The 18,525-nt window shown below is 46.0% G+C and overlaps 1 protein-coding gene across 3 annotated transcripts in view; it reads left to right on the top strand.

Annotated features, from left to right (window-relative positions):
* LOC135821161 (tripartite motif-containing protein 2-like) overlaps positions 1-17,228 on the top strand; it is a 274,795-nt gene extending 257,567 nt beyond the window's left edge. For all 3 annotated transcript variants that reach the window (XM_065334230.1, XM_065334229.1, XM_065334228.1), the window contains one exon: positions 15,987-17,228. In XM_065334230.1, coding sequence (XP_065190302.1) covers positions 15,987-16,127 — 141 coding nt within the window. In that variant the 3' untranslated portion in view covers positions 16,128-17,228. The remainder of the gene's footprint in view (positions 1-15,986) is intronic.
* Positions 17,229-18,525: the final 1,297 nt, after the last annotated feature.

Raw genomic sequence — 18,525 nt, 5'->3', positions numbered from 1 at the left:
GTTGAACCATGTTCGGGATGAGCGAGGTTAGTGTGAAAAAATGCATCCCTGTTCTTACTGAAAGAGATAATATCTCAAAGAATTCTTGCCAATGCAATACTGCTAGCGCTATAACGATAGTTTCTGAATGTTCTGAGCAGAGCATGCAAGAAATATAATGCATCTTACCTCCTCCCTCATGGTCCGTTTCGAATAGCGCCTCGGGAACGATCGTGATCATGTGCATTGTGTCGTGCACCAGAAAGCATTATCCTACGTCACGATGCACGTGATTTCTTCTTTCCTCTTCCAGTAAAATCCAAAAACTACACGCCAAAAATTCAGTCACTTTTGCATCAACTGTTGCACCGAAAAATGTTGGTGGCGCAAGGAGAAGCTTGTGGTTAGTAGTGACAAGTAATCACCGCTGCTTTTCCTTGTCAGAGTCAACATACGCTTTGTTCTGCAGCGTTGGGAGTGGTGTTGGAGTAGAAATTGCTGACTAGACGTCGCGGAGGGGCGAGCTTTCCTGCGCAGGTATGAGTTTGGACGTATTTCAGAATGGTCGAGTGGAAAAATTCAAAATTGTTTATTTCAAGAAAACCCAAAAAGGATGATGGGGGACATGTCCTCAGTGCTAGAAGAGGTGTTCTACTATCTGCCGGTGTATAGTGTTTGCTAATTGAGGACGTAGCTCGAAGTTTTATCAGCGCTTGTAATTTGGCTATTTTCAAAACGATCATTTGTGGCGTCAAGGGATGATTGCCCTCGTCTTCTGGGATGCTGGCGTGGCTAAGTGGTGCTGCCCCAAGAACTCTTCTAAGGTGAGGTAATGTTGGCTTGATGGAGTTTTGTTCGTAGCTTGTTCTTGTACGCTGTGCCGTGGCTCGTTTGTAGACCCATAAATCGTGCCAATATTGGGCCAATATTGAGGATATGCCAATGTCATGGTTCCCTTCAAAAGATTTTGCGCGGGCTTTGGAATGTCGATCTACACCCCAAAGCAAACCTACCTGCAAAATTTGAGCGAAATCTGAGAGATCGACTTGCACATATGTTCTGGTTTTCTCAGACATGCTCTCTTAAGCGGACGGCACGTCACCCAGCTCGACGACCCTTTCTCCTTCAAACGTCAATGACATGTAGCGACTCCGACGCACTGCCCGATATCGCGTCTATATTGCAGTTTCTGATGACGTCGAGAAGATGCCTTGGCGTCTCTCTTGGCCGACCTGATTAAGGCTACCATGTCACCGATGAGACATCCCATGACAAGATTCTCCGAGACAGAGGGTTGGTCATCCGAACCGACGATTCGTATTGTTGGCATAGGGACACAGGGTTAATGAAATCGACCCGATTCTACTTTCAAGCATTTGTTGTTCCGCGCTTGCTTGCTGTTCTGGCTCGCTGTTCTCTCACAAACTAGCTCTGTGCCAGGATTGTTTCCGCGGCAAGCGCACTTTTTGGGCCAGAAAGCCGCCCTTGTTCTTCAAATCCTATCCTGAGTCCACAAGAGTAACCCTGCAATCGTCAGAGGAAGAGAACTTTCTCGCTCCCAAACATCGACAGTCGGAATGGACCCTTCAGTCAGAAAAACTGTCCTCATAGGACGCTCCTAGTACTGAGAATGGATAACGCCACACCGCGGCAGACTGACTGCTTTGGAAGCGGCGGACACGAGCCATGTGGATGATGGCACTGCTCTCGACATGAGCCCGCTTCACTATCCGCTCACATTGCTCAAGAAACAGTGCGAGGGTGTTCACGATCTTCTCACGTAAATCGAGACATTCACAATGCTTGCCGATAGTGACCAGTATCGCACCCATAGAGCTGTCGGAGCTGTCGCCCTAGCAAGGAATGGTCGCCCATTTGACTCGCCAATTCAGGTCGGCAGGCATGCGAGACTCTAACTGGTAGCTGATCACGGCTCAGCGACAAGCCGAGTTGGTCTACACCGCGACAAGGGGACCTGCACACACGGGTCTACCCTGAGTCACTTGAGATCCTTCTCGACAGTGGACGGAAATGTTTGTCCTTAGCAGACGACGGCATACACGCCATACGCACGTCTGTCGTATCTAGTCTTTGCTAGTTTCTCAACTTTATCAAGACTTTGCTACAGCTGTGATTGATGGACAGGACAAAAACAGCGTAATCATTTAGATCACGAACTATGCCCATGGTGTCTTCACCCCATGGTAGTGGGACATTGTGCCTGTCTGGTCCGCGTCAGCTTCGTACCCGTCTACGCCCACTGCGCTGGATAGGTTTGGACCAAAATCATGGCAATGTCGGCATAAGCCATACATGCTTCTCAACCTATATTCCCGACTATACAGGCAAATGCAAGTCAGTGGCAGAAGAGGACTAAGGAGCACAGCACTATCCACATGATTTCTCCATTGGCTAAGAGGCCAGTGCCAGATGATGTTCGGCCGGACCTAACGTCTCTGCCGCATACAACCAGTATATCTCCGACTACCTGCAATGGCGGATGTGACGACAGCCGTTCCGTATCCACTCCACCTTTCAGCCCAACGAAGTCATCTTCATGAAGCGTCTCACCTAAGAAAGGCAGCCGCCATGGCCTAGTCCACTATCTCTCAGCATTGGAACGTTTATCCCCTGGCAATTCGGGCAAAGGCAACCTACCTGCAGGGGGAACAATATTTGGCATTATTTGCTGTTGGGAATCTGGATGCACACCCGAGCAGAGCATCAGAATTCCGGACATTTTTCGGACTCAACACGTTCACACATTTTCGGAGACCCGATGGGTCTCCTCTGAACCATGATGCCGTCCAACGAACTGGTGAGGACAGGCCAATCTCTGTCACATTCACTTGTTGGCATCCTCCAAACTGTTGTCAGAATTAACGTTTCACATGTTTCTGGAGATCCCAACGTCTACTTGACCGGCTGCATTGCACTAAACAATACCCCGTCTAATGGCCAGGTACGTCTAGCCGGCGGCCTTCGTCCAGTGTCACCTTCATCACGCTAAACCTGTTCCAATCGGGGCAACTGTACCCGAGAGCACTATCGACCACATCGTCGCCCGTCAATTCGTAGATTAACCATCAATGCACCACATGCAACAGCCCCAACCGGGCACAGTGCATTAGCCTGTGGCTCCATTCACCCAGTATGGGTAAGACAACCGGCAGTGGCGGATGGTACGACAGCCGGCCCATTTCCACCCCACCATCCCCTCCGGGGCAGTCATCTTGGCTAGGTGTTTCTCCGAAGGGAGTCAGTTATAATGGACTAATTCACTATCTTTCAACACTAGATGGTTCGAGCATGCACAACGTCACTATTGTGTATCTTCTGGCATACTTATCTCAAACTTAATATCTTAGAGGCCAGTATAGCCTGCTTAACCATTGCAACCAAGCTCATTTCTGAGCTACCTTTGCCATCCCCAGTAATGAAGTTGGGCGCGCCTGCGGTTTCACTTAGTAGTCACTGGACAAACGTGTAATTTACAACATCTCAACATGCTTTCCTAGGTACGGGTTTCAGTGGCATTCGGAGAAGGTTCCATCCCGTTACTGGAGCTGGACATAACGTTGCTGAGATACACCAGCTCGATATCACACGCAGCGAGTCCAGAGATGTGTATGCACTTGTCCAACTTCATCTGATCCAGGAACGCGACCTCACATGTATCTAAAGCGTCATCAGCTGGCTTCACATTCCCGTGGTGCATACACGACGTGGTGGTGGTCGTGCCAGAAGAGGAAGATCCGGGCCGTTGCACCTACGGCCACACAGATTGCACCAGTGACGGTACATTCTGCGTATTGAACTTAATCTACCACCGTGATCCACCATCTCCAGATCCATCCAGTACACAACTGCAACCGACTGCCGGGAAACGGCTTGCAGGTCAACGGACGGCGCTACCATGATCTGCCCGTCATCACATTTTTGGGCATGGAGTTGGATTCGCAAGCAAGGGGATGCGGCAACCATCCCCATAGCCACCGGAGCGCAAGCCATAGTTGGCTCATGGAAACAATCGCCAAAGCACGGGTGAGATCAAACTAGTTGAACACTGTTGTACGGACTCTGTACGCGTGGCTGCTCTGCTCCCTTTGCACTCTACGTATCTCGTTTGCATTCCCTGACCGCACTGCTGCGCCTGGCATAAAGATGTGGCTAAACTAGGGCTCGCAACATTTCCGACAGTCTTACCTTTAGCGGGCATATGTTAGCTATGTGGCCGACTGGGTATAACGTTAAGCCTATTCCAGCTGCGCTCTCGCATCTTGATTGCAACCCACTGAGCATGGCTCCGCTCTCAGTTAGAACGGCTAGTTCAGGGCTCAAGCCGCCATAGGCGGTCTCATTTTTGGGTGTTTTTTTACAATGATCACAGCTCACAGGATTAGACCAAAATTTGCATAGTGGGAGCATAGTGATGGTGAGGCTTTTTGCCCTCAGCCGACCTGAGGTCTCGACATCATGGGGACATAAAACGCACCAAAAAAAGAAGAAAATGAAAGGAGTGACAGATACATGATACGAAATGTTAGGAGGAGAGACAGTACATTAGAAGGAGGAGAAGGATAAGACACACAGTGCTAGGAGGAGAAGGAGAGAAAAGAAGAACAGACGTTATTGGGAATAGTATGTGGAGCGGAATTTGGAAGTCATGGGGTGAGGCAGATATGATGCTGATAATCAGAGATAGTCATGTGCCCACGACCAGTCGTTGGTCTTCAAATAGCGGTTGGCTGCAACTTTGAAGTGTGGCAAGTTCTTGGTGCAGAATGGACCAGAGAAGACTCCGTCGGGCAGCTGGTTCCTGACGGGAACAACTGCGTGATGGTAGTTTCGACACAGGTTGTTTCGGGAACGGACTGGAAGTTCATTGGCCAGTTGGTGTGCGTGAGCATTACATCTCTGGAATGTACTACGGGTGGAGTGGACTGCTCGGTGTTGGGGCTGATGCGCATCCGGACAATGCATCTTGTACAGGAGGCAAAGTGCTGCAACCATCCGACGAAGAGCAAGACTCGGCAGCCAACACATTGGGGCGATGGCACGGATGGCCCAGGCTTGCACACGGTCGAGTCTTGCAAGACGGGATGGAGCCGCTCCCATCCAGACAATCGGGCAGTACTCTATCGTGGTATTTGTTAGGTGGCCTGCAAAGCCCTCCATAAGCCTTCGAGCTGGTCACTTAACTCCAGGTTACCAGCCCCGCCGCATTCGTCCTACCATGCGGTTGTCAGGGTGTAAGCGTAACCGTGTTAGCAGCCTATCCACATCTGTCCTACCATGTGGAAGCACGGTGGAATCCTAACCTCTTTAGCTGCCCCTTCCACATTTGTCCTACCATGTGGAAGTGCGGTGTAAGCCTAACCTCTTTAGCTGCCCCTTCCACATTTGTCCTACCGTGTGGAAGCGCAGTGTAAGCCTAATCATTTCACCTACTGTGAGTCCTGATCTAGCCCAAACCTGGTCTTGAATGTCTGTGTGTGCAGTGGGATGTTAAAGATAAGTTTATGCGAAGCATTAACTGTAGTTAAGAGTCACGTAACACCCTCTGGCTCCCTTGCATAGGGTCGACGTTGCACTTGTTCCTTACCCATGCCACAGCTGATACGCTGGCCTTGTCACTGTCTGTGCATGCGACCACGTGCACATGTTGCAAACACGACTGAGGGCTGCGGGCCCTTCACTGACGTCAGCTTAGCTTGGCAGCTGGCTCACTAAACTGCCTGTGCGTATCGATTCTACTTTCAATCATTTGTTGTTCCATGCTTGCTTGCTGCTCTGGCCTGCTGTTTTCTCACAAACTAGTTCTCTGCCAGAATTTTCCCTTCCCAAACCCACCCAACTCTAACGCTTTCTATGGTGCCAGACTCACCACAAAAGCAACTCATATCAACGTTACAAATATATAGGGACTCACAACATCGTGGTATTTTTTAGGTGGCCTGCAAAGCACTCCATAAGCCTTTGAGCTTGTCACTTAACTCCAGGCTACTAGCCCCGCCGCATTCGTCCTACCATGCGGTTGTCAGGGTGTAAGCGTAACCGTGTTAGCAGCCTATCCACATTTGCCCTACCATGTGGAAGCACGGTGTAAGCCTAACCTCTTTGGCTGCCCATTCCACATTTGTCCTACCATGTGGAAGAGCGGTGTCAAGTAATCATTTCACCCACTGTGAGTCCCGATCTAGCCCAAACCTGGTCTTGAATGTCTGTGTGTGCAGTGGGATGTTAACATGGGATTAAAAAAAATTGAAGTACGAAAAACTCTGGAAAATCGGAGAATCAGCAGTCCGAGTACGCAAATCAGACCGACCAGGTTGGCAGCCCTGGTATATTTTCAAATACCTAGCTACACATGGGTCTCGACCTTTTGACATTCTCCTTCTGCACAACGTACTCATGGGTCCAGCTCTGTTGTCCAAGTTCACAAGGCATAAGTGCACTGAACATTGAAGCAGCTACAGTGTAGGTCGATTGACCAACAAACGGGTTTGACTACGTTTTGACGATGAATGTACTAGTGAAGATCTAGTTCGGCATGGCATCACACGGTACTTTGAGACAACTGTGGGCACCTTCATTTCAAATCATGAAAAACTGTCACTCAAGGCAAATAATGGCGTTGACAGTTCCTCCATTCCAAGTTCATAGTGAGATGGTTACTCTAGTGTACCAGTACTCGGATAACCTCAATCTGTGGACAGCATACTCTGTGGTCCTTTGTGGACTGGGTCAGCGTAGCAAAAGGAAAATAAGGGCGAACCTGATACATGTAGCAATGAAAATATATTTTCCAAAGCCAGATTTAAATAAGGCCCAAAAGCACGTTACCAGAGTGCTCAAACTGACACGTCGGTGAGCTCTGCATGACGCACGCCAACAGCAAAGGCACTATCCCGCACGAAATTGCTCACCTACTACAAAAGCAGGAGCAAACCGCATTTCCGGGTCCGCCATCTGTATTTATATTGCCATCCGCTGTATAAGCCACCCAACATGAGATTTTGAATGCAGTGGCAACCTAATTTTAAGATGGTTATCAGCATAATACAGACAATGGTTGAAAGGTTGAGAAGCATGACCCAAGTTCTACAAAAGTTGTCTACCTTGCCATTTGTATTGTATTTGTGTTTTATTTTATTATTTTACTTGGGCATTCCCAACAGACCCTAAGGTCTTCTTAAAGCGTGCCAAAGATGAATGTCATGTTCCTGGCGAAATGAATTCGGGATATGATTTGTGCGAAGTGATTTGAGAAGCGCATTTTGAAAGGGGTCAGAACCAAGGAATGAAATAGATCTGTATCCAGCTTTAGTTTGCACAATGGGTAAAGAAAGGGAATTATTGACTTGGCCGTGGGTAACTCTATCTGTGTGAGCGCAGTCATGGCGAAGGGAGAACATGTCATTCACTCAGAACTAGCAACATGTACAATGATGAGCTTTGCAGCAGTACAATGATGGGCTGCAGTACATGAAGAGTGGCTGAAAAACACCATGCATGCTTTATATTCATAGAGTGCTGTAGCGCTGGTAGTCATTCCTGGCATTCCCAGTCTTAGCCGCAGGGGTAATTTTGCAGTTTTTGTATGCAATTCAAAGTACGGAACACACCCAGAAAATCCGGTACACAATCTGCGGGCAGAATTGTTTTGCCGGTAGACTTGTTTACATGAGAATTTTCAACCCGTGTTGAAAGTCTGTACAAGGGAAAATAAGTGGGTGTTCATATGAAGACAGTTGGCTCGCGTCAAATACTGATATGGCGCCAAAAGTCCACTTCTAGAGTCCTATATAGAAGCGGGAAAGCAATCGCACAAAATATTCCTGTGCAGTGCTGTTCAACCTTGGCGCGAGATACTCACAGAAGTACGGTAGTAAGATTTCTCGATTTCAATCGTCCCCGAGGGGAGGGTTGAAATCCACCCCGTTTGAAATTTCAACATGGATGAAGCGCAATGCGGCATATAAACGCTTCAGTCAATCTGTGTTCAGGGTTGGTTGAAACTTGACCCTGGCTGAAACACCTCATGTCAACACAGCCCAGTGGACTCGCCAGTGCAGCACAGAAAAAAGAGGCCAAACCGTATACTTTGGTATACATGTTGGACTCAGTAGAGCGTCCATCCCCTATATGATGTCCAACCCCTATATAGAGTCCATTGGTCCAAAATCCACTGTACAGAGTCCAAACTTGGAATCAACTGTGAGCTCAAAGTTTAGATGGACATCACTCCCTGTATAGTGTCCAGCCAATTGGCTTCACCCCTATATAGAGTAAATTTGGTCCAAAATCAACTGTATGGAGTCCAAACTTTGAAATCAACTATAAGGAGTCTTTATGTGGACAACACTCCCTGTATAAAGTCCAGCCAATTAGGCATCCCCTATCCAGAGTTCGAAATTAGACATAGGATCTGCTGTAAGCAGTGAATATTAACCAGAAAACGACCTCTCCCTTTAATCCTCTACATCATTCACTTCTCAAGATAAAAAATAAGTATTGAGGCGCCACTGCAGCCACTTCATTACATGAAAAACCCTACAAACACCATCCTCAAATCAAGTGGTCTCTTTGCAGACGCTGCAAATTACAATATATCAATCATGTAGTGTTGCCAAATTATTGTGCACGCACACACACATGCACACGCCCACACAACGCCAAGAAAATACCTAGAAAAAAACCCAGAATCGGAAGAGAATAATGGAGAGCCAAGGAATAATTTTTGTTTTCAAATTATTGTGAGTGCACACACACACACACACACACACACACTTATACAACGCCAAAAAAACACCAAGAAAAGAGTAGAGACACAATGCACACGCAACTCCAACAGCCATGCAAACGTCCACCCATTTACACGTGAAGTCAAGAGGGATAACGAATAATTATACGAAACGAAAGCATACGTGGGCGGACGCACGCACGTTTACATACATGTAGTAGTGTAAGAGAGTAACATAGTGCAGTAGTCAGCATGATACTAGCACATGCTGAGAGTGCAATAGCAAGCTTCACCATTGCTCATGGCCATGCAAATGTTCAGCAGCACTCAGTTCCGCAAGCTTCTGAAGACCAGCACACCTGCAAAAAATAGATAGCACAAGGATACACTTATTGCCGTAATGAAGGAAGGGAGCACACAACTACCAAGTTCTCAACGAATGTGATGCTCAATGAAAATCCATCCACTCAAAGACCTGTGAACAGGTGACGGTGGGGACAATAATCTATTAGTAATACGAGGAATAAGATCGTTTGTGCACACTCAAGACGCACAGACACACCACCATACATGTAGTGTACACAGTGTTTCACTTCACTGCAACTAAATTGAAATGAGATGATTTGAACAATCTGTACAGCGTTGCCGTCAGCCAGTCTTCCCCAAGATGGAATTGCAATGATTTGTTGTCACAAGGCAGTTTCACTGACACAGTGTCATGTTTGTCACATCAAAACGGTTACTTCATGGAATACGAGTACATGTATTAGCTTGAGAAGCTTTTTCTTGTCATCGGCATACAAGAAATCCGCCTCCTACTACTACTAGTACACTGGCACTGCGTTTGTGGATCCCACTGTATTTGACATCATACTAGAGCTTATGCTGACCTTTCATACAAACTTCCAGTCAACTTGCCCCTCATGCTTGCGGCTTATACTGGGCATATAAGCCTCATACCTCATACAAACCCCATACAAACCCTATACAAACCCCATATAGACCGCCACCATAGAAACAGGAAGAAGTTGACTGTCAGTTTGTATGAAGGTCAGCATAAGTATAATACATCCCACTAGTACGCTTGTACGTGAAAAATAAACCATCATACAAACCTCGGCTTCGCCTCGGTTTGTATGTCGGTTTATATTTCACGTACAAGCGTACTGCTGGGTTTTATTATGTACATAGTAGAGGAAGAGTGTCGTGGAGTTCACATAATTATCACAGGGATAAAATACATTTCTCATGAAACGAGAGAGCTTGGAAGCTCAGGGCCCTACGTTATGCTTTTTTGTCTTGATAACCTAGACAAAAAAGCATAGAGATGTTATAAATTCTTATAAATTTCTCCTTTTTTTAAGACATAACCTGGGATTCGAACCCTCACTATCGCGGGCCCTGCATGCATCCCCCGATACACTTCGCATACATACTAATTCTTTCAAGTTGCTTCATGTTATGATCTTGCATTTGAAAGCCCTATTTGAATATGCATTGTGGCCAGCCGTCTTTGATGGGACGGTACGGGACAGGTACGGGACAGGTACGGGACAGGTACGGTCGAGGATAATACGACACCGTCTACTGCCTTGATGACCTAGGAAAAAAAGCATAAGGATGTTATAAATTTTTCAATTCTCCTATCTTTTTTAAGGCATAACCTGGGATTCGAACCCGCACTATCGTCCACATGTATCAAAGGAGGCGAAATCGCCTGTTTGCGGTGCGACGTTAAATAAACTTCTACAACAATAACTATCGCCCTACATGCATTCCCCCATACACTTCGCATTCATACTCATTCTTCAAAGTTGCTTCCCGTCATGATCTTGCGTTTGAAAGCCCTATTTGAATATTGCGGCCAGCTGTATGTGGCCAGCTGTGTTTGATGGTACGGTACGGTACGGGGCAGATACGGGATAGCGCCAGGTGTGACACAAACACACAAACAAACACACAAATACCAAATTAAAGCTGTGTGGACCCTGGCTAGCGCCAGACGTTACTGAAGTCACGTCTTCTGCATAGCTACGGGAATAAAATAATAATAATTGATGATAGCTAGACGATCGTATACTATACGATTGATGCAAAGTCCTTGCAGTCCTTGAGGACTATTACGAAGTGGTTGGTTCATGGCTTTGCACATCTATCGTTATGCTGCTTCATTACGCGACCTGTTTTATTATTATTATTATTAAGAAATGGTTTGCTCCCCACACCGAAGCTCGCGCTATTCCGCCGACTTTACTTGACACTTGACTGACTCACGACTGCCATCCAGAGCACACGAGAAGTCCATCGAACCTTCGACTCGGCAAACCTGCAAGAAAGCACCACTCCCTGCTCAATACACAGTGTTTCGGAGAATTCACCCCTCATCAGTTGAGCTTGAGTAGGCTGAGGAAGATTGTGCCTGAAGAGCACCACTTATATTTGATTGATTGATTGATTTTTATTTCACGGATCCTCTATATAGTGCTCTCCAGGCACAAACATCACCAGGGATACAAACTTACAGAGACGCTCCGTTTCCAGCGCGACAAACACCTCGTGAACACCAGATAGCAGCGTGAGTCAGTGGCGCTCCTGGACGGTGAGACAGACGTCGAGGACCCTCGGTCATTCGCAACGCTGTCACCTCCAAACCAACTAGTCGCAAGCCCGCGCTGGGCACAGCAGTACGAAGTAGTGGTTGCGACTTCGGCGATGATTTGTAAGAAATGGTTTGCTCCCCACACCGGAGGTCACGCTATTCCGCCGACTTTACTTGACACTTGACTGACTCACGACGGCCATCCAGAGCACACGAGAAGTCCATCGAACCTTCGACTCGGCAAGTGGAGTGGTGCTTTCTTGCAGGTCTTGCAGGTTTTTCGAACCCGCACTATCGCCCGACATGCATTCCCCCATACACTTCGCATTCATACTCATTCTTCCAAGTTGCTTCACGTTATGATCTTGCGTTTGGAAGCCCTATTTGAATATTGCGGCCAGCTGTATGTGGCCAGCTGTGTTTGATGGTACGGTACGGTACGGGACAGATACGGGATAGCGCCAGGCGGGACACAAACACACAAACACTCAAACAAACAAACACTAAATTAAAGCTGTGTGGACCCTGGCTAGCGCCAGACGTTCCTGAAGTAACGTCTTCTACATAGCTACGGGAATAAAAAAGCTAACATTGAATCACTCCTTTACTACAGGCAGTTTTTAAGCTTAGTTACCATGCACAAATTTATTTTCAAGTAACGACGTTGCCTAGCTTCATTCCATTTCAATATCACGCAGAGTGCGAGACGCCCTAACAAAATTATTCTCCCTACAGCAAAGACCACATCAAAATCGTTGTTTCTCTTCCAAACCTCCCTCTTATGGAACTGCCTCCCACCAAGACTAACTGCAGAACCATCCATTATTGTTTTCAAGAATGAGCTTCGCAAACTCACTTGCAAACCTAGTGCTTCGCTCTCCGGTATGCCTACGCCATGTACATAACCCCCCCCCCCCCCCGCCTTTAACCAGGAGCTTGGACATAACTCGCTACTGCGACATGATTGGTGATTCTCTCAGGATGATTCCTGTATCGTCCTTTCGCGTCATCATTGCTGGAGATTTGAATGGAAAAAACAGCCTCTGGTGCTCAACAGACCATACATGCCCTGCTGGTGCTGCAATACAACGAGAGTTTGGCTGCTTTGGTCTTCAACAGCTGGTCGCCACAAACACGCACACGGCACTTTCAGGCAACCAGGCATGCTTGGACCTCATCTTCAGCAATCATAGCCAACTAGTGTCGTCCATAGACACAGCCTGTGCTCTGGGTGCATCGAAACACCTCCTCGTTTCATGCCAGTTTGATATCCCCATGGACCCACTTCCCTCTTGTGCTTCATCCAGGGTTTTTGTGCAGTCAACTTCTGCCCGTTAGTACAATTTTAAGAGAGTGACACCTACCATGTGGGCGGGTATTAATGATGATCTAGCGGCAGTTGCCTGGCATACGGTTGTTACGTCAGATGTGGACGAATCGCTTGCAAATATTCAGACTGTTCTAGACCGCATCTTTACGCAGCACATTAGTGTCCAGCACTATGAGCGTTGCTCCATCAGGGATACAGGGAGATCACGCCTGTCGAAACAACTTCCGCCCTGGATTAATGCGGAATTGAAAGGTGCTATCCGTCACAAGGCGGAACTTCACAGTCGAAGTAGGAAGTACCCAAGTCCTGTCAACATATATCTGTATAAAAAGCAATGAAATATTGTGAGGTCGCTGTCCCGGAAATGTCACCGGGAGTATATCCGAAAGCTGCAGGTCCTGATTTCCGATACCAGTAATCACCCTTCATTGCATCAATTCATTCGCATGCAGATATCTTCGGAAAATAGCCCTGGAATACCTGACCTCGCATCAAATGGAAAGTTGGCAGCAGACCCTGCAGCTAAAGCTGCAGCTTTGAACGAGCAATTTGCATCAGTGGCGGTTGTTGACGACCCACGCATACCATTGCCGTCCTTAGACCAACACCCTTGCCTCCCGAATGCGTTTCGTGCTCCGATAATAACCACAACTGGAGTGCGCAAAGCTATTGCGAAGCTTAAGCTTAACAAATCGCCTGGTATGAACGGCATCTCCAATGAAGTTGTTAAGGCTCTAGCACCATCATTATCATATCCTTTATGTCTTCTATTTTAATTTGCTTTCAGAAAAGGGAAGTTTCCATCGGCATGGAAAGTGGCCAAAATAACGCCGATATTTAAGGGCAAAGGTAGTAAAGCTACTCCTGGAAATTACAGGCCAATCTCTCTCTTATCATGCATTTCAAAATCATGTGAACGAATATTTTATGATCAGTTGTATACCCATGTTGCACCTGCCATTCACTCTGCTCAGTCTGGCTTTCGTTGTGGAGATTCAACTGCAATGCAGCTGACTGGCCTTGTACAGGACATTATCGGAGCGAGAGCAGAAAAGTTGTACACGGGCATTTGCTTCTTCGATCTTGCCAAGGCGTTTGACACAGTGTGGCATAGTGGTTTCTTGAGGAAGCTTCTAGTCATATTTAACATCTCTGACACACCGTTGAAGTGGATAGAGAGCTATTTTTCTGGGAGAAGCCAGTTTGTGTCCGTGTCGGGAGCAGACACTCCAAAGCTACCCGTGCTGTTGGGGGTGCCTCAGGGCTCAATTCTTGGACCATTGCTTTTTGTTTTGTATGTTAATGATCCACCAAGTCATGTTTCTGGAATGTCATTGTTTGCTGACGATACAGCTGCTTTGCGCCACTGTAAACCTGTCAAACAGCTTGAGTCAGAGTTGCAAGACGCGATAAATATGATTGTCACCTGGATGTCGAGTTGGAGGCTTCAGGCAAACGTTTCAAAAACCAGAGTACTGTTTCTAACAGATTCTGCGTCAATGTTTAAGTTCACCTTTCCCAATTCACCCACAGAAATTCAGACGGTAAAGGAGCACAAACACCTTGGGGTAATGTTCAATTCATCCATGTCCTGGTCGGCTCATGTAGATTACATTTGTAATAAAGTCAGCCGTGCTCTTGGCTATATTAAAAGTCATTGTAAACATCTCTCTATTCCGTGCCGTTCCGCTACATATAAATTTGTACTCCTTCCATTGTTTTAATATGCTGCCATAGCCTTGTGTGGCCTAGCTAAAGTCTTATCCGATTCCATTGAAGTTCATCATAAGAAAGTTCAAAAAATTTTGTTCTCGAAGAAACCTTCCTTTCCCTCCAATGAGTTGTACTTGTTAGCTCAGACGTACTCCGTTAGAGCAAAGCCGACTAACTTGCCTCTGTATATTGGTTCATCGAATGCTCTTGGGTTGTGTTCCTGAACATATAAAGCCTTATAACAGGTTTGTTTCGGGTCGCTCAACCAGAAACAAAGTGTCTCTTCCCAAGGCCAAGTCAACGCAATTCACAAGATCGCCGTTCTTCCAGGGCTACTGTGCATGGCTACAACTTCCCGACTCAGTGAAGACTTCTGCATCATTGAAAGAATTTAAAGTGAATCTGAGGGCCTGCTGATGACTGAGTGCTCCATACTAATAATACTTGCAAGCAAAAACTAATCAATATAGCTTTTCGGCTGTTTCCTTTTCATGTATATAATCTTCTCCTTCTTTTACCATGGTTGGCTATCACTCAAATCTTCCCGTTTTGGCTGCCATCGGAAGCCATAAGATGTTGAATAAATAAATAAATAAAATAAATATTGTGGCCGTTTTCCCTGATATGCGACGAGCATATTCGTCTTTTTTTAGCATAATTGGTCGAGGCCTACTCCGATGATCAGTAATAAATTACGAGCATATTCGTCTTTTTTTAGCATAATTGGTCGAGGCCTACTCCGATGATCAGTAATAAATTACTAGGGTTGATGTCTGCATTTTGTGGAAAGCAATTGGGTTGCGGCTTATACTCCAGTGTGACCTATACTCCGGAAAATACGGCATGAGGGGGAATGAGTTCAAGTGAGTGCATGGTGTGTGTTTTTATGTATGTATGTATGTATGTATGTGTGTGGGGGGGGGGGGTGGCGCGCGTTGGCGTTCCTGTGTACCACACCCGGTTCTGCTCGTGACTTGAACACTGTTGGTACCTTGGGGACCTTCTATCATCTCTGGATAGGCATATTATATTGTATCGTAATGTATGTGTACTTCTGAAGTAAGACTGTGTATGTATGTGTGTATGTGTGTTTGTGTGTACTTCGAAGTACATGTATTTTGTAAATGTGTGAATGTGTGTATACCGGTATGTGTGTGTTGTGTTTATGCCGGTGTGTGTGTGTGTTTGTGTGTGTGTGTGTGTGTGTGTTTGTGTGTGTGTGTGTGTGTGTGTGTGTGAGTGTGTGTGTGTGTGTGCGTGTGAAAAATGAAAAATGAAAAAGACCAAAAAGTAGGGATTCACTGGCCAGAGAAAGCCACTTCACAGCTGTGTGGTGTAGACCAGGCTGAATAGTGGCGGTCAATCCTTCTGCCTTGCAAGCTGTTGAATGGTGCAATCCCAGCACAAGCTGCTATGTCTTCTGCTGTAGCATCGCTATCATCGCCTCCGGCGATGGGCGTCCAATGGTCCAACGGTGTGTGTGTGTGTTTTGTGTATGCCGGTGTGTGTGTATGTGTATGCCGGTAAATGTGTGTGTGTATGCCGGTATATGTGTGTGTGTGTGTGTTTGTATGTGTATGCCGGTATGTGTGTATGTTTCCATTGTGATACCCTGTTAGGTGTTCACTTCTGACACATTCTCTCACGTGGCTACCTTCGGTTCAAGGAGTTGTCTTTCTCATCCGAACGGCATTGCTGTATCACCCAGTGGTACTGTGTATGTTAGTAACTGGGGAAAAGACTGCATCACAATGTTCTAACTTTTGTCCCGGAGCATCTTGTTTCTTGTTCTACACTAATGTTTCTCACTGCTGTGAAACATGAACAGGACCAGAATTAGCAGTTTTGCTTGCTCAGGCTTTCCTATAGTATTTCAGTTTTTTTTTGTGACACATCTAGTATGCATAACCTGGCCAGTAGGAAACATGTATTGTGCAGGCCAACAGTAGATCCAGCCAAGTCATGACCGACTGGACCAGTTCCAACATGCCTGATTAAGCTGATGAACATTATGAGCATTGCCAATAAGTATTACTGTTTATCATACTTGCATGCTTGTATGCATGCTTGCATATGTGTGTATGTGTGTGTGTGTGTGTGCATTTGTTAGTGTGTGTGTGTGTGTGTGTGTGTGTATGTATGTATGTGTGTGTCAGTGTGTGTGTGTGTGTGCGTGTGTATATGTGTGTGTGTGCCTGTGTGTGTGTGTGTGTGCATGCGTATGAGTCTGTGTGTGTGTGAATATGTATGTATGTGGGGTATGTGTGTGTGTGTTTGTGTGTGTCAGTGTGTGTGTGTGTGTGTGTTTGTGTCTGTGTGTGTGTGCATGCGTATGAGTATGTGTGTGTGACTATGTATGCATGTGGCGGTATGTATGTGTGTGTGTGTGTGTGCGCGCGCGCGCGTGTGTGTGTGTGTTTGTATATGTGTGTGTGCATGTGTGCATTTGCTTATGAACTCCTGCACTGAGTTGTATATCCACATTGTACTTCGATCACTCTCATTGTTACAATCCTATTCTCGCTGTACAGAGGATGATTCTGTTGATTGTGTTGGCTGCGTGCTCATTTCTTTTCTCTGAAAATCTATTGCATTTCAGCAAAATGTCTCGCTGCAAAGTGTCGCAATACACCATGGAGTTTTTTTATGTTTTTTTTGTACATTGAAGAATGTGCAGAATTTCTGAGGTGCTGTTTTCTTTCTATCACGTTTTATGGTGTTTTGTGCTATCATCTATATTAAATTTTTCGAATTGTTTCAAAACGTTTTTAATGCTGCTGCTCAACCTTCTTTGATCTGAAGAGATAGAGTCTTGTTAGTTGTGTGATGATTGCCTATGAAGTATGGCCATGAAACTCTTAGTTACTATGATCATGCGTGGTGCTCTGTGTCACATTATCAGGCTTAGTTACTGCGTGGACATGGAAATCCAGTCGATTGATTGGGGCCGGCGCCCTCGCCAGTGCACATTGATCCGGCCATGCGACCAGCAGCGCATGTACTGCTACCCAACGGCTTGATGACCAGCGCCCTGGGGCCGCTAGGCATGCCACCGGTTTTCCATATCTATGACAGTATTAGCAACAATGTTACAGCTATGTGAATGACACTTAGAGTAATAGCAACAATGTTACAGCTGTGTGAATGGCACTTAGAGTAATAGCAACAATGTTACAGCTGTGTGAATGACACTTAGAGTAATAGCAACAATGTTACAGCTATGTGAATGACACTTAGAGTAATAGCAACAATGTTACAGCCGTGTGAATGGCACTTAGAGTAATAGCAACAATGTTACAGCTGTGTGAATGACACTTAGAGTAAGACAACAATGTTACAGCTGTGTGAATGACACTTAGAGTAATAGCAACAATGCTACAGCTGTGTGAATGGCAAATAAGGAAAGTGTGAAGCACTGCAAAACTAGTACACAGACTCTCACTAGCTACATAGTACTCTGATTCTGGCACGCTATTTCTGCATTGAATAGTGATTGATTTTCCGCGCCGAATTTCCGACGCTGCATGCTTGTCCAGTGCGCGTCAACAGTACTTCACACTTTCCTTTTCCCGCGTTATCACCTCAGCTATGCCAGTTTTGTATGTGGAACCCCCTATATAATAGCAGTTTGGTCTATATTTTTAATCATTCAACATCTACCTTCACTGATGAGCTATATATTAGCGAAACAGCTGTCTGAAGGAGTTTATCAATATCGTCTACGGAAGTGTCCTCGCAATGGTGATGGTTGTGTGCAGGAGGGTCTAGTCGGCTTAAGAGCGCAGTGTGATGGTGGAGGTGACTCAACATTTTCTTCAATGGCCGAGAGCTCTGTCGCACCCTGTAATAATATGATATGTGTGAATGGCACTTAGAGTAATAGCAACAATGCTACAGCCGTGTGAATGACACTTAGAGTAATAGCAACAATGTTACAGCTGTGTGAATGGCACTTAGAGTAATACCAACAATGCTACAGCCGTGTGGATGACTTGCAATTTCAAATTTGGACCTCACATAGTTCCCGTTTACTGTGCGAATTAAAATAAACCAACCAACCATTTGTTAGCTATAATGTAAATCTCTTGCCTAAAATATACAAGTAAGTATTCCACTGCACAAGTTTCTTTCACCCTGATGAATAATATAATTATTATC

The sequence above is a fragment of the Sycon ciliatum genome, chromosome 7 (genome assembly GCF_964019385.1).
Source record: "Sycon ciliatum chromosome 7, ocSycCili1.1, whole genome shotgun sequence".
In the NCBI taxonomy this organism is placed as follows: domain Eukaryota; kingdom Metazoa; phylum Porifera; class Calcarea; order Leucosolenida; family Sycettidae; genus Sycon; species Sycon ciliatum.
The sequence above is the reverse complement of the archived record's forward strand: the minus strand, read 5'-3'. Positions and strand labels throughout refer to the sequence as shown.